Below are 14,646 nucleotides of genomic sequence, written 5' to 3' on the forward strand. Positions count from 1 at the left end.
TGAATGAGATCCTTGCTGGGTACAGTAATCTGGGCTGTAGGTTATTTTCTTTCATCATTTTAATTATGTCCTGCCATTCCCTTCTGGCCTGAAGAATTTCTATTGAAAGATCAGCTATTATCCTTATGGGAATCCCCTTGTATGTTATTTGTTGTTTTTCCCTTGCTGCTTTTAATATTTGTTATTTGTGTTTGATCTTTGTTAATTTGATTAATATGTGTCTTGGGGTGTTTTGCCTTGGGTTTATCCTGTTTGGGACTCTCTGGGTTTCTTGGACTTGGGTGACTATTTCCTTCCGCATTTTAGGGAAGTTTTCAACTATTATCTCAAGTGTTTTCTCATGGCCTTTCTTTTTATCTTCTTCTGGGATGCCTATGATTCAAATGTTGGGGCATTTAACATTGTCCCAGAGGTCCCTGAGGTTGTCCTCATTTAATTCCTTTTTCTTCTCTGCTTAATGCATTTCTACCATTCAATCTTCTACCTCACTTATCCTATCTTCTGTCTCTGTTACTCTACTGTTGGTTCCCTCCAGAGTGTTTTTGATCTCATTTATTGCATTATTCATTATTGATTGACTCTTTTTTGTTTCTTCTAGGTCCTTGTTAAACATTTCTTGCATTTTCTCAATCCTTGTCTCCAGATTTATCTGTAACTCCATTTTGTTTTCAAGATTTTGGATCATTTTTACTATCATTATTATGAATTCTTTTTCAGGTAGACTCCCTATCTCTTCCTCTTTTGTTTGGTTTCGTGGGCATTTATCCTGTTCCTTTCCCTGCTGGATATTTCTCTGCCTTTTCATCTTGTTTATATTGCTGTGTTTGGGGTGGCCTTTCTGTATTCTGGCAGTTTGTGGTTCCTCTTTATTATAGAGGTTCCCTCCTGTGGGTGGGGTTGGACGAGTGGCTTGTCAAGGTTTCCTGGTTAGAGAAGCTTGCATTGGTGTTCTGGTGGGTGGAGCTGGATTTCTTCTCTCTGGAGTGCAATGAAGTGTCCAGTAGTGAGTTTTGAGATGTCTGTGGGTTTGGTGTGACTTTGGGCAGCCTGTATATTGAAGCTCAGTTCCTGTGTTGCTGAAGAATTTGTGTGGTATGTCTTGCTCTGGAACTTGTTGGCTCTTGGGTGATGCTTGGTTTCAGTGTAGGTATGGAGGCTTTTGGATGATCTCTTATCGAATAATGTTCCCTGGAGTCAGGAGTTCTCTGGTGTTCAAAGGTTTGGGGCTTAAGCCTCCTGCCTCTGGTTTTCAGTCTTATTATTACAGTAGCCTCAAGACTTCTCCATCCATACAGCACTGATGATAAAACATCTAGGTCAATGGTGAAAAAATTCTCCACAGTGAGGGACACCCAGAGAGGTTCACAGAGTTACATGGAGAAGAGAAGAGGGAGGAAGGAGATAGAGGTGACCAGGAGGAGAAGAGGGGGAATCAAAAGAGGCAGGAGCAGTCTAGCCAGTAATCAATTCCTTATATGCTCTCCACAGTCTGGAACCCTCAGAGAGGTTCATGGAGTTACATAGAGAAGAGAAGAGGGAGGGAGGAGATAGAGGTGACCAGGAGGACAAAAGAGGGAATCAAAAGGAGAAAGACAGATCTAGAGAGTAATCAGTTCCCTAAGTGTTCTCCACAGCCTGGAACACACAGAGATTCACAGAGTTGGGTAGGGAAGAGAAAAGGGAGAGGGGAGATAGAGGTGACCTGGAGAAGAAAAAGGAGAGTCAAAAGGGGGAGAGAGTAATCGGGCCAGTAATCACACTCCTAAGTAAAAATGGGTATGGAAGATTGGATTCTTAAAGGTACAAAATTGATAAAAAATACCAAAAAACAAAGATTAAAAATCTAGAGTAGAGGTTAGACTCTCAAAAATACAATATTAAAAAACAAAAACAAAACAAAATCATAAAAATTATAAAAAAATATATGAAGTTTGCTTTAAAACTAGGGTCTTTTTTGCAAGGTAATAGTAGGTTATAAAAATGAAAATTAAAGGAGTAATAGAGGACTTAAAAATAAAAAAAATTAATTAAAAAATTATAATAGTAAAAATATATCTAGGAATTTCTCTGCACCTGTTGTGGCAGTGTGTGGTCAGTTCAGTTTCAGATAGTTCCTTGTTCCAGCTTGTACTTCTCAATGTCTCTGCTGCTGCTGCTAAGTCGCTTCAGTCATGTCCGACTCTGAGCGACCCCATAGATGGCAGCCCACCAGGCTCCCCCGTCCCTGGGATTCTCCAGGCAAGAACACTGGAGTGGGTTGTCATTTCCTTCTCCAATGCATGAAAGTGAAAAGTGATAGTGAAGTCGGTCAGTTGTGTCCGACTCTTAGCGACCCCATGGACTGCAGCCTACCAGGCTCCTCCGTCCGTGGGATTTTCCAGGCAAGAGTACTGGAGTGGGGTGCCATTGCCTTCTCCGCTCAATGTCTCTAGGCCCCTTCCAGTGTAATCGGTGCTAACTACAGGGTTTTAATCTGTTGCACCTGTCACTTCCAAAGTGGTTCCCTCTGTTTATTTTGGCTTCTTCTGTTTGCAGGTCTCTTCAATGTCTAATTTCTGCCCTGACACAAAGGGGCAAAGGTGGTCACTTATTTAGTCTCACTTGTTCAGTGGGTAGGGAGGAACACTGCAAACAAATATCACTGGCATGTGTGGGGAGTGCTTGCAATGTCTGGGCCACACTGGGTTTGCCCCCGCTCACAGCGTGTGCACTTTCCCAGTCTACATTGCTCAGGCTCCAGGTTGCTCTGCAGGGGAACTGTCTAAAGCGGGCCCTGGGTTGTGTGCACTGCCCAGGTCTAAGCCACTCAGGTTCGGGTTCTTGGGTACTCCACAAAGGTGCAGATTCAGTTGGGCCTGCGTTTTGTGCCCTTCCCAGGTCCAAGCAGCTCAGGCGACCAGGTGCTTGGTGAGCGCACTCTCCCCAGGTGGGGAGATGAGTCCTATCGCCTCCCCCGTCCCAGCCGCTTGGTTTCCCAGGTACACCGTCTCAGGTGTGTCGTGTGTCTCTTCTGGGGAGCTGATCTGTGGCTGTGACCCTCCAGGCGGATGTCAGTCATCCAGAATCCCAGGAAGTCTTGGTTAGCAACTGGGAGCCTGCTCGCAGTTTGGTAGAGAATGCCGCCTCTGGGGCCGAGTTTGCCTCTCACCTTCCAGCTCTGGCTGCCCCCTGCTTGCCTCCCTGCCTCTGGCGGGGGATGGGCTGGTCTGCAGCCAGCTAGCTGTCCTCTGGGATTTGCTCAGTCCTTTGCTCTGTGAATGGGCCTGGCAGTGCCTTAGTTTAGGGCTTTTCGCAGGATAGTTCTCTCTCTCTCTCTGGCTATCCCACAGTTTGGGTTACTATTTCATGTTAGCTCCCTCAGATTGCCCTCAGGGCATTCAGGCCCAGTCCTTACCCTGAGCAATGCAGCCCGGGCCTCCCTGTTCAGCTCCCTGCTTGCTGGTGGTGGATGTGAGCATCTGGGCTACTTCTCTGCTGGGAGTTGCCGTTAGGCACATAATCTGTGGGTTTTATTTATTTATTTATTTATTTTTCTTCCCAGTTATGTTGCCCTCTGAGATTCCAAAACTCCCCACAGACCCGCTGGTAAGAGGGTTTCCTGGTGTTTGGAAAATTCTCCTCTTTTAAGACTCCCTTCCTGGGATGGGTCTCCATCCCTAATTCTTTTGTCTCTCTTTTTATCTTTTATATTTTGTCCTACCTCCTTTCAAAGACAATGGGCTGCCTTTCTGGGTGCCTGATGTCCTCTGCCAGCATTCAGAAGTTGTTTTGTGGAATTTGCTCAGCGTTCAAATGTTCTTTCAATGAATTTGTGGGGGAGAAAGTGGTCTCCCTGTCCTATTCCTCTACCATCTTAGGACTGCCCTCCCTTATTTTGGATTTAATTAGAATTTTCAGTGTACTATTTTCATTCCCTTCTCATTTCCTTCTTTATATATTTTTAAGTTATTTTCTTAGTGGTTACCTTGGGGATTACACTTAAGAAAATTAACATTTTAAAACAGGTAGTTTTCTCTTTCTTTTGAGTAAGCTAACTATATATTTTATAGATTAATGAATAGAGTTAACCTGTTTATAGTCAACATTTCCTAACATCAGTCTAAACATTTGTCTTGCTTAACGTAGTAAACTCTCTATTAGTAAATTCAAGAATTGAGTCAAGTTGTTATAGGTTAAATGTTGGGCTTACAGGAAGAAATTCTAATCTCTGATGCTCTCCCAAGCATGAGAGTTTCTTAGCTATTTCTGCTAAGTTATTGCTCTGGTTTATTAGTTAAGGAGGGTGAATACAAGGAGGGGGCATGTGGCAGCAACAGTAGCAATAGCAGCAGCAGTAGCATCCCATGAAGGAGCTTTAATCACCATCCCAAGCAGATGTGCTGGCCTGGATGCTTCTCTGAGCTTCTCATAAATTATGACACCCCCGTCTCTTATATCCCCAAAGGCCTCCCCACAAACCCAGCTCCGACTGCCTTCTCACTAAGCATCAAGTAGGGAGCTAGGCAGAAAACCAAATCAAATAGAGAAGTCAGATTAAAGATGACCAAATCTCTATCCTCTCAAAGCGTCTGCCTGCAATGCAGGAGAGCTGGGTTCAATCCCTGGGTTGGGAAGATCCCCTGGAGAAGGAAATGGCAACCCATTCCAGTATTCTTGCCTGGATAATTCCATGGACAGAGGAACCTGGTGTGCTACAGTCCATGGGGTCACAAAGAGTTGGACATGACTGAGTGACTAACACACACTACCCTCTCAGTCTTTCCAAGTTTGCTGTTTTCTTCTTTCTTTTCTGAGCTGCTGCCTCCAACTGGTGACACAGGGAAATACATGTTATCTCTCAAGGACCCAAAGCTTACTTTTTCCTCCAAAACCCCTGGGGCAGAATGGGAAGGACTGCCTTAAGGCCTTGTTGTCTAAGACTACTTCTTCCACACTTCCTTGGGTAAAGAGTTGTGTGCCTTGTCCCTTTCAGTTCCAGTTTAGCAAAGCCCCCTCTTTCTTCCCCATCTTCGGACCAGAGGAGCCTCCTACTTAGAGCTTCCCTGACCCCTGCTACCTTCCGAACCCCGTTCATCTTCTTCAGTGAGTCAACTTCATATTCCCCAATGAGTCTGTAGAATATTTTTCCTCAATATGGCTTTTTATGGAGAAAAACAATTGTATGGAAAAGAAGTCATGCATTTTCACTCTTGAGAAAGAGCTGTATCAGTTATTTTGGTGCTTAAAGCTTGAGCTGATTAACTGCCTAAACTTTAGTCCCATTGCAGGATAAGTGTTGCTAACATTTAACATGGTGGTGGTTAAGTAGCTTCCAGTTATTCCACTGTATTGGCTAATGAAGAGTTCATTTAGATTGCTGCAAGGTTCTCCCCTTATCATGTCTCTTGCTTTGCCCATGATGGCTTACTTCATAATTCACCATTATTATTTACAAATAGGTCTCCAAAGCCCAGAACAATATTCTTAAAAATCCTCTGATATATCAGAAGAGAGCTTAATACCCACTTCCCCATTGCTGCATAGAAATTTGTAGCTTACAAAGTTTTTTTGCATAGATATAGGTGCATTTCATTCTCTCAAAAACTCTGAAACGTAGATAGGGAAGATACTATTATTCCCATTTTGGGTGGAAAAAACTGAGGTTCAGAGAGGTGAAATGACTTGACCAAGGCCGCAGTGCCAATCAGAGATACAGCTGGGACTCAAACTGAGGATTCCTCCCCAAATTCATACCAGTTTTCACTCAGCCACGTGGACTCTAGCAGTTCTCTAAATTTGGACAATCAATGCCCACCAGTAACAATAGCAGCTAATACTTGCTCAGACTTTCCTGTGTGAAAGGCACTTCACAGGTATCATTTCATCTAATTTTAAAAACAGCACACTAAAGTGTATATTATTATTATCCCTATATTAAAGACATAGAAACTGAGGCTCAAAGAGGTTAAGTAACTTGTCTCAGCTCAAACAGTTTTAAAAATGGCTTGGCTAGGCCCTCAAATTCAGGTCTTTTTGACTCCAAAGTTCATGTTCTTATTCTCTATACTACTTAAGAAACTGGGGAGCTTCAGATAGCAGGGAGCTCCAGGGGATATGTGAAATTCTACCTCCTACAACTTTCAGGATGGCAAAATGGCACGACACCTTTTATGAAACAGAAATTCTGAGTGAGGCTGCAGCTGCACAGGAATTCCCAGGAATGAGTACATAATGCACTTTGAAACACTTGGGAAATTAAAGTCCTAACAGCCAGTCATATCCTGTGCGAGCGTACCATGGCAGAGAAGTCTCCTACTGAGAACTACTTTTCCCACCAAGAGCTGCTGCTTCTTCTGGAGATGTTCCAAAGACTACTTGCCAAATACTACTTACTACTTTCAGCTGAATGGCTCATACAGAACCTAGCTCCCTAGCATCCCAGTGTCAAAACCTCCCAGATAGTTTCAGAGTGAGGTTTTTCCTAAAGTGACAGCTTTTCAGGCCAAAGGCTTGATAAAATCTGGCCTAAATAGCCACCAGGTAATGCCATTATTTAAGATACAACAGTTGGGAACAGATAAGCTATCTCCTGCACACGCTGAATCTAGAAATTGCTAGAATTTTGCTGAGCTTGATTTGTTTGATATTCCAAGCAGCAGCCAAACTTCTCTCTATCCCCACTCAAGTGTTTCTTATCAATAGTTAAAATGGGAAAACCCTGGCACCATACAACAGACAAAGAAACCATCAAAAGCATGATCAAAAGGGTGCATGTTTGATTGAACAATTTTATACAGGGTTCAGAAACTTGACAGAAAGGGGAAAGGAGCTAAAACGTGTTTTAATTGTTCAAAGAGCACTCCTTACCCCCACTAACAGCATATGACTGTCCAGCACCCCTCCCAATCAGTGCTGAAGGATCCCCTCCCCTGCCCTAAGTCCTGACCCAGGTTCCTTCCCCAGGAAGGTTCTGGGTTAGTAGCTGCCAGGCCTGGCACACCTCCCAGATGTTGAGGTGAAGGGAGCTCATTTCACTCCAGCTGTAAATTAGAAGCTGTCTGTGCTAACTCCCCTCTAAATCACAGGAGAAGGAATGAAAACGTCTTGGCCTTCCTGAATAATATGCACCTTGGGTGTGTTGGCTCTCCGAGCACAGAGAAGGAGGAGTGGGGTTGCAGGAGGGGTGGCAAAGGAAAAATAGAGGAGGGAGTCCCATTTCCTGCACTTGTTTTCTTTCAGGAAAGGATTCAGTTTGTTTTTCCTGGGTAGCCTGGAAAATCCTGTGGTTGATTCCTGTGGTAACTTTTCTAGGTTTCTCCTGACTAATGTGGCTGGAGGAAAAAGCAGGGCCTAAGAAGGAACCCCGCTTCCCAGAGGGAACAGATATGGCTGCCTCCTGTTCTAAGGCACCTGATGTGATTATTTAGGAGCTTGCTGTGCTTCTGTTTGAAAATAGGAGCCTTTCTCTTCATGGCAGATGACTAGACAGTGGTTCACAACTCTAGCCCCCAGAAGACTCACTTGGAGAACCTGTTAAGCCTATTCTAAGGCCCCCCTCCCCTGATAGTATTATTCATCAGATCTTAATGTGTCTGTAAAAGTGCTTTTTTAGCACTCACTCCAGGTGATTCTGATACTGGGGGTGGGGCGGGGGTTCCCAGACCATATTTTGAGAAATATTGCCCAGCATTCCAAAGAGCTTATTTGAATAGTTTATTTAATTCACTGGTGAATTTAAGGGAAGTTGTAAAATATATACAACGCACATATTCTAAACCCAACCACAGAGATGCTCTTAGGGCTGTTTTGAATCACATGCCTGAGCTTGAGTGCCATCATCAGGTGGAGATGATGCTTGATGGCTTCACACTCTCATTTTTTGTCCAGGTTTGAGGGTAGCTGTGGGCCTGTGTATAGACTGAATGCTCAAATATTCCTTAATGACACTCCATCAGGCATAAGGAGACTAGTGGCCATTATTAAGTTTGACGGACTCTTGGCTTAGGCTGTGATTGGGAACAGATAAGCTAACTCCTGCATACATTCAATCTAGTAATTGCTAGAATTTTGCTGAGCCCGATTTGTTTGTTATGCTATAAAATGTGTTTCATGAAACAGTGCTTTTACCTACAGTGTTACGCTACAAAATTTGGGATGACAACTGAATTGAACATGTTTTTTTATTAAGTGTGCATTTACTTGCTGAATAGGCATCATATGTCAGTTTTCATGCAAAGTAGGTTACATGGTATCCTCTAGAATACCATGATATCCTCTAGCAACTCTATTTCTAGATCCACAGACTGCTGAGACTTTTTCCATCTATCTTTGGCTGGAGCTAGTGAGTCTCAGAAAGAATAACTAAAATGATACAGAGAACAGAGCAGCTTTTTCTGACGACCTCTCAGAAGGTCAATGTCTCTTTGGAGCTTTTAACATAATTAATTCACCCGATCAACAAACATTTATTGAGCAACTACTGTGTACTAAGCACAGTTGTAGGTGTTAGGAATACAATAGTAAATAAAACAGATGAAAACTCTTTATGGAGTTTATATTGCAGTGGAGGGCATGATATGGACAATAAACAAGAAAATAGGCAAGACATAGAGTATGTTAGACAGTGATAAAAAGTGCCAAGAAGGAAAAAAATAACCAAGGGAGGGGGATTGTGACGTGTCAGCGTAGAAGGCTAACATTTCAAATAAGTTGGCTGGGGAAAGTGTCACTGAGAAGGTGGCTTTTGTATCCAGACCTGAAGGGAGTAAGTGAGCTAACACTGACATGGGGGAAACGCAGAAACAGCAAGTGAAAATGCCTTGAGGAAAGAGTATGCAAGAAATGTTTGAAGAACAGCAAACCAACATTGGGCCTGGAACAAAAAGTGGTAAAAAGCCACAGTCAGAGAGGGAGTAGAGAGATGGATCACGTGAAGTTAGTGGGGGCACAGATGTTGCCATCCAGTTCCAAAGACCAGAACCCTAAGACTACTCTGAAGCATGAAAAAAAATATTCAGAACAATAAAACAAGAGCCACTAGTCTGTATACTGAGTACTAAGTTCATAATTCCAAGAGATAACAGAAGCTAAAGATAAATTAATAGTGTCAGGATGAGGTGTTATAAATTCATGGATGGCAGTTACCTAAAGAAGTTAGAAAGGGCTTGGGACCACTCTATATTTTGTGTGATGGGCCCCACAAAGATAACTATCATTCTGCTCCCTTTCCTAGAATCAACAAGAGGATGGTGAGCTGAATGTATTAGCAGTCTGATCCGCTAGCTATGTTAAGTCCTCAGGCGTTGGAATCACAGGCCATAAAAGAACCATTTTGGGAGCTAAGATAGTAACTAAGGTTATCACTGGATCAACATATAATGGTCAGGGGGAAATGTGAAGGGATGTGAAAACTGCAAAAACCCTAGCACTGCATAAAGCTAGTTTGGGAAGAACTAGTGAGTAAACACACATGGAAGTTCTGTCTACCTGCTAAACTGCATCATTTGCCACTGACATTCAGGAGAGAGAGGGGTCATCACCTTGACTTCAAAGGGGCTTCTGCTAGCACAAATACCTGGAACTTCTTAGAAAGAAGAGGTGCTCTGGGGTGTCTCTTCAAGGTGTAGAAAAAGCCATGTCAAGAAGCCTGGAGCTGTAAAGCAATTATCCTTCAATAAAAAAATTAATTAAAAAAAAGGAAGCCCAGAGGAGACTACTTTGAAAGTCCTACAGAGGAAGCCAACTAGGAGTCCCCTGGCCAGATAGTTTGGAGGCATAGAGGCCAGCCATAGCAAGGACAAGGCGACAGGCTCCATCCCCACCCTGTTGGTGGTGGCGCACTCCATCCCTCTGGGCACTGCCATCAGCCTTGCATCCAGAAACCGTAAATATAAGGTAGTGTACTGTCTGTGCAAATGCAGCTTTCAGACAAACCCTCTTCCAACCAGATTTCTTCCTTCCTCCAAGCACTCCTATGGAGAAATCGCTGAGCTCTGATGGGTTTTACTGACATAGATTGTGCCTCTCACCCCAGTCAGCCCCTTCTGTTAATATAAGAGGGGGTACAAGACAAGAGAACATGCAAAACCTTTGACCTTGTGAACTCCGTATAATGGGGTTCCTATCCTGAGGGCAAAGGGGAGCTCCTGAATGCATTCTAAGCAGGGGAGCAACCTGAACATTTTGTTTCTTGTTTTCACCTGCAAGGGAACCAGTTGAAATTGTGCACCTTGCCTCCAATGGGTCCATTGACCAGAAGCTTGACTCTAGCTGTAGGAAAAAGGGACAGCAGATCATGAAGGAGTTCGCTAGGAATGTTTCTTCAGCCAGAGGAATTTCTAACTTTGAGACCAAGGCCAGCATACAGAGCTGACTCATTTCTCTTTTCCTACTCTCTCCAGAGTGCCTTTGAGCCCTCGTCTGGACTGGTTCGCTCACAGTCCTTGATCACGTTTGCCATGCCCTCCTTGTCCAGCAGCACCCAGGTGCCTGTTGGCTTCAACACCCCAGCCACCACCCAGAGCTGTTTGGATTCCTCAGCTGCTCAATACAAGATGGCTTTAGATCCCTGGAAACAAAAGAAGAACATCCAGGTGACTGTAAGTCCTTCAGGAGGCCTGGGAATACACTCCCATATAAGAAAATATGAGTTCTAGGAGTTCCCTGGTGGTTAGGATTCTAGACTTTCACTGCTGTGGCCTGGGTTCAATATAAAGTCAGGGAAGCAGAATCTGCAAGCTGCGCTCGTGCCCCACCCCCCAAAAAGATGAGTTCCAACCTTTGCAAACTGCTCCTAGGGAAGTGGTATGGTTTGGGGGATCCATACCCTAAGTAGGGATGGTAAAGTCAAGGACACTGTCCCAGGTTTGACAGCCCTGGAAAGAGGTGAGCATACTTGTGTCTAGAGCCTGGGATGTTCCATGTAGAGGGAACTTACATAAAAGGGATGGAAGAAAGCAGAAAGAGTGACCTAAGTCCTAAGAAATTGCTTACTGGCTTAGTATCTGGGAATTCACTCAGCGCTCTTTGTAGAAGACATTCAATCATAGCCCAGATCAGGATTCTGTTTAATTATGAACCAGATAAGACCCATGAGTTATGGCAGCTCTGTTCCACTTCTTTGGAGGTCAGGCTTCCAGCAATGCCAAGCATTCAGAACTCAGCTATTAGCCCCTCCAAAGACCTCTCCGTGTCACATACAGGTCGCCAAGTTCTTATGCTTTCTAGCACACTCAGGCAAGCCAATTATGTTTAAAACATGGCCACAGACCCAAATCAGATCTGATACCAAAGAGAAGTGACAGTTGATAGCAGAAAGAAGTGACACAAACTATCTGGGGTCCTTTAGTATAGGGATCAAGAACCTTGGCCACCTGTATCAAGGCCACACTGTATCAGCATCCAGTGTAATAGGTCATGTTCACTACTCATCCACATCATCAAGAAAGTTGGACTATATTCCCTGATCTGTGTTTAGGAGGATAGGGAAGTAATTCCTTTGAAAAAGATTTTTTTACTAAAAACTAAGAATTAAATCAAGAACTTCCAGATGTACAAGCTAGATTTAGAAAAGGGAGAGTAACTAGAGATCAAATTGCTAACATCCATTGGATCACTGAAAAAGCAAGGGAATTCCAGAAAAACATCTACTTCTGCTTCGTTGATTGCAAAAGCCTTTGACTGTGCAAATCACAACAAACTGTGGAAAATTCTTAAAGAGATGGAAATACCAGACCACCTTACCTGCCTCGTGAGAAATCTGTATGCAGGTCAAGAAGCAACAGTTAGAACCAGACATAGAACAATGGACTGGTTCAAATTTGGGAAAGAAGTATGTCAAGGCTGTATATTGTCACCCTGCTTATTTAACTTATATGCAGAGTACATCATGCGAAATGCTGGGCTAGATGAGTCACAAGCTGGAATCAAGATTGCTGGGAGATATGCATATCCATACATGAAGGCTGATTCATGTTGATGTTTGGCAGAAACCAACACAATTCTGTAAAGCAATTATCCTTCAATTAAAAAATAAATAAAATTTAAAAAAAAAGTTGCTGGGAGATACCCGCTAAGGGCAGAAAGCAAAGAGGAACTAAACAACCTCTTTGACAAAGGTGAAAGAGGGGAGTGAAAAAGCTGGCTTAAAATGCAACTTTCAAAAAACTAAGATCATGTCATTCAGTCCCATTGGCATTTCCCTTCACGGCAAATAATGGGGAAAAAATGGAAACAGTGGCAGATTTTATTTTCCTGGGCTCTAAAATCACTGTGGAGAGTGACTGCAGCCATGAAATTAAAATTAAAAGCTCCTTGGAAGAAAAGCTATGACAAACCTAGACAGCGTATTAAAAAGCAGAGACATCACTTTGCTGACAAAAGTCCATATAGTCAAAGCTAAGGTTTTTTCCGGTAGTTATGTACAGATGTGAGAGTTGAACCATAAAAAATGCTGAACACCAAAGAATTGATGCTTTCGAAATGTGGTGCTGGAGAAGACTCCAGAGAGTCCCTTGGACAGCAAGTAGATCAAACCAGTCAATCCTAAAGGAAATCAACTCTGACTATTCATTGGAAAGACTGATGCTGAAGCTGAAGCTCCAATACTTTGGCCACCTGATGTGAGGAGCCGACTCATTGGAAAAGACCCTGATGCTGGGAAAGATTGAGGGCAGGAGAAGGGGGTGACAGAGGATGAGATCGTTGGATGGCATCACCAACTCAATAAACATGAGTTTGAGCAAACTCTAGGAGATAGTGAATGACAGAGGAGCCTGGCATGCTACAGTCCATGGGGTCACAAAGAGTCAGACACGACTTAGTTACTGAATGACAACAACAAAGAATTTTTAAAATTTGGTATTTTAAAGAATGTGTCGGTTAGCTGGAAGAGTCACTTGGCTGAGTCTTTAGCCTCTAACTCAGGGATATAAGTAAAGGGCTATAAATCAGAGATGGAGGAGATGAAAAGATTTAATAGTTACAGGCATTTTACCAGGAAGGACATTAAAGCGCAAATAGATGTCCAAGGTCATACACTCTGGTAATGGCAGAAGTAGGACCAGAACCCCATCTTCTGACTTCCAGTTCAGTTCTATTTTCACCCCCATCACGTTGCCCCTAGCTTAAATATTGCAGTTTTGCTTTAGTAAGAGAATAAAGTATAAGATCAAAGAACAGCTGGCAGAATGGTGGGCCTAGGAGGAAGGTCTTCTAGTAGCACTGAGAGAATCTCCTTGGTTCAATGTCAAGCAGAGGGTGATCAATCACTAGGCCATATACATCCAGTCCTGTATATGCATGATCACCTGGACACTTCACCACAAACCTGGACACATAGGGAATGTTGATGAAGGAAGACTTAGCAAGACCCTTCTTTCTGACTTCTTTCTGCATAGCCTAATTGAGGTAAGGCCTGGGTAGCACTCTCTAACAAGGTCAGGGCATCTACTTCTTCCTTTTGCCTCTCTCCCTGACACATGGATGAATGAAAATAAAAGTGTGCAGGATCCTTTATGACAGAGAGGCTGCTGCTACTGGCTCCCTGCTTTGGAATTTCTTAGATCTTTAAGTCCCACAGGAGGGTTCCCCTTATTCTTAATTTATAGATGTGGACAGAGATATAGAGAGTAACTTGCCCAAGATATACGGAGAGCACGTGATGGAGCAGAGATCTGAACCCAGGTCTATCTGACCTGATCCATTCAAAAGTAAATAATTTTGAGCTGAGTCTGCTTACCAAGGCACTTCAAGTGGTAACATAGAGCTGTATGTTTGCCTTTAGATGTATATCATGGTTGTTATCAGGCCCCACAGCCCCATCATCAGGTTGATGGCCTTGCAGTGCAGGTCAGTGGTTTCTGGGGTGTTTTCAAGAGTTCCCTGCAGCGTATCACTCAGAGACCAGAAACTTCAAATCTAAATGAAGTACTGCCAGTAGGTAAAATGATCACCAAGTTATGGATAGTACTGAAATAATTTCCATTGTGAATGGTATTGTTATGCTCCCAACACAGCCATTTGGATAGCAAGGATTTTTTTTTTCCTGATGCTTTTTTTCCTTTGGCAACCACGCAGGGGTGGGTGGAGAGCATTTCAGCCTGATTCAAAGTCTTTTCCTCTTCTAGGTGAAACCAAAACAGGAGGAGCCAAGCCTCCCAGTGGCTTCTGAAGAAGAGAAAAGCACAACCAAACCGAAAGAAGCTGACCAAAAGAAGTTGAAAAAAGACAGTGCAGGTTGGCATATCTTCGCCATCACCCATAAACACATACTCAAGCTTAATGGCACAGTGCTATGTGACAAGAACTATATAATGGAGAATTGCCCAGGCCTCTATCCTTGGTCTTCTGAGGGCTTAAAATTTAAGATGCATATTAATGTGGTCCAAGTTTCTCCGTTTGAACTGCCCATTTAATATAGTTGCCACCTGTGTTAGGTAAAAGGCCATACCTCCAGTATTCTTGCCTGGGAAATCCCATGGACAGAGGAGCCTGGAGGGCTAGAGTCCATGGGGTTGCAAAGAGTAGGACACGACTGAACACACATAGTAATATTACAGGGAAGAGAAGACCGACCTGTAGAACTGCTGCCTTGTGTTTGACCTGAAGCCTGTGGATCAGTGCAAATGTTAAGGCTTTTCAAGAATTTCTTTGCATGTATGTTATGTT

At 43.3% G+C, this 14,646-nt stretch overlaps 1 protein-coding gene across 1 annotated transcript in view; it reads left to right on the forward strand.

The window, feature by feature from the left end:
* Positions 1 to 14,646, forward strand: part of KIAA1210 (KIAA1210 ortholog) — a 43,659-nt gene that overhangs the window by 19,495 nt on the left and 9,518 nt on the right. Inside the window, exons 7-8 of the mRNA XM_027535489.1 lie at positions 10,380 to 10,577; positions 14,106 to 14,214. Of these exons, the coding sequence (XP_027391290.1) occupies positions 10,380 to 10,577; positions 14,106 to 14,214 (307 nt within the window). The remainder of the gene's footprint in view (positions 1 to 10,379; positions 10,578 to 14,105; positions 14,215 to 14,646) is intronic.

Source organism: Bos indicus x Bos taurus, chromosome X, assembly GCF_003369695.1.
Source record: "Bos indicus x Bos taurus breed Angus x Brahman F1 hybrid chromosome X, Bos_hybrid_MaternalHap_v2.0, whole genome shotgun sequence".
In the NCBI taxonomy this organism is placed as follows: domain Eukaryota; kingdom Metazoa; phylum Chordata; class Mammalia; order Artiodactyla; family Bovidae; genus Bos; species Bos indicus x Bos taurus.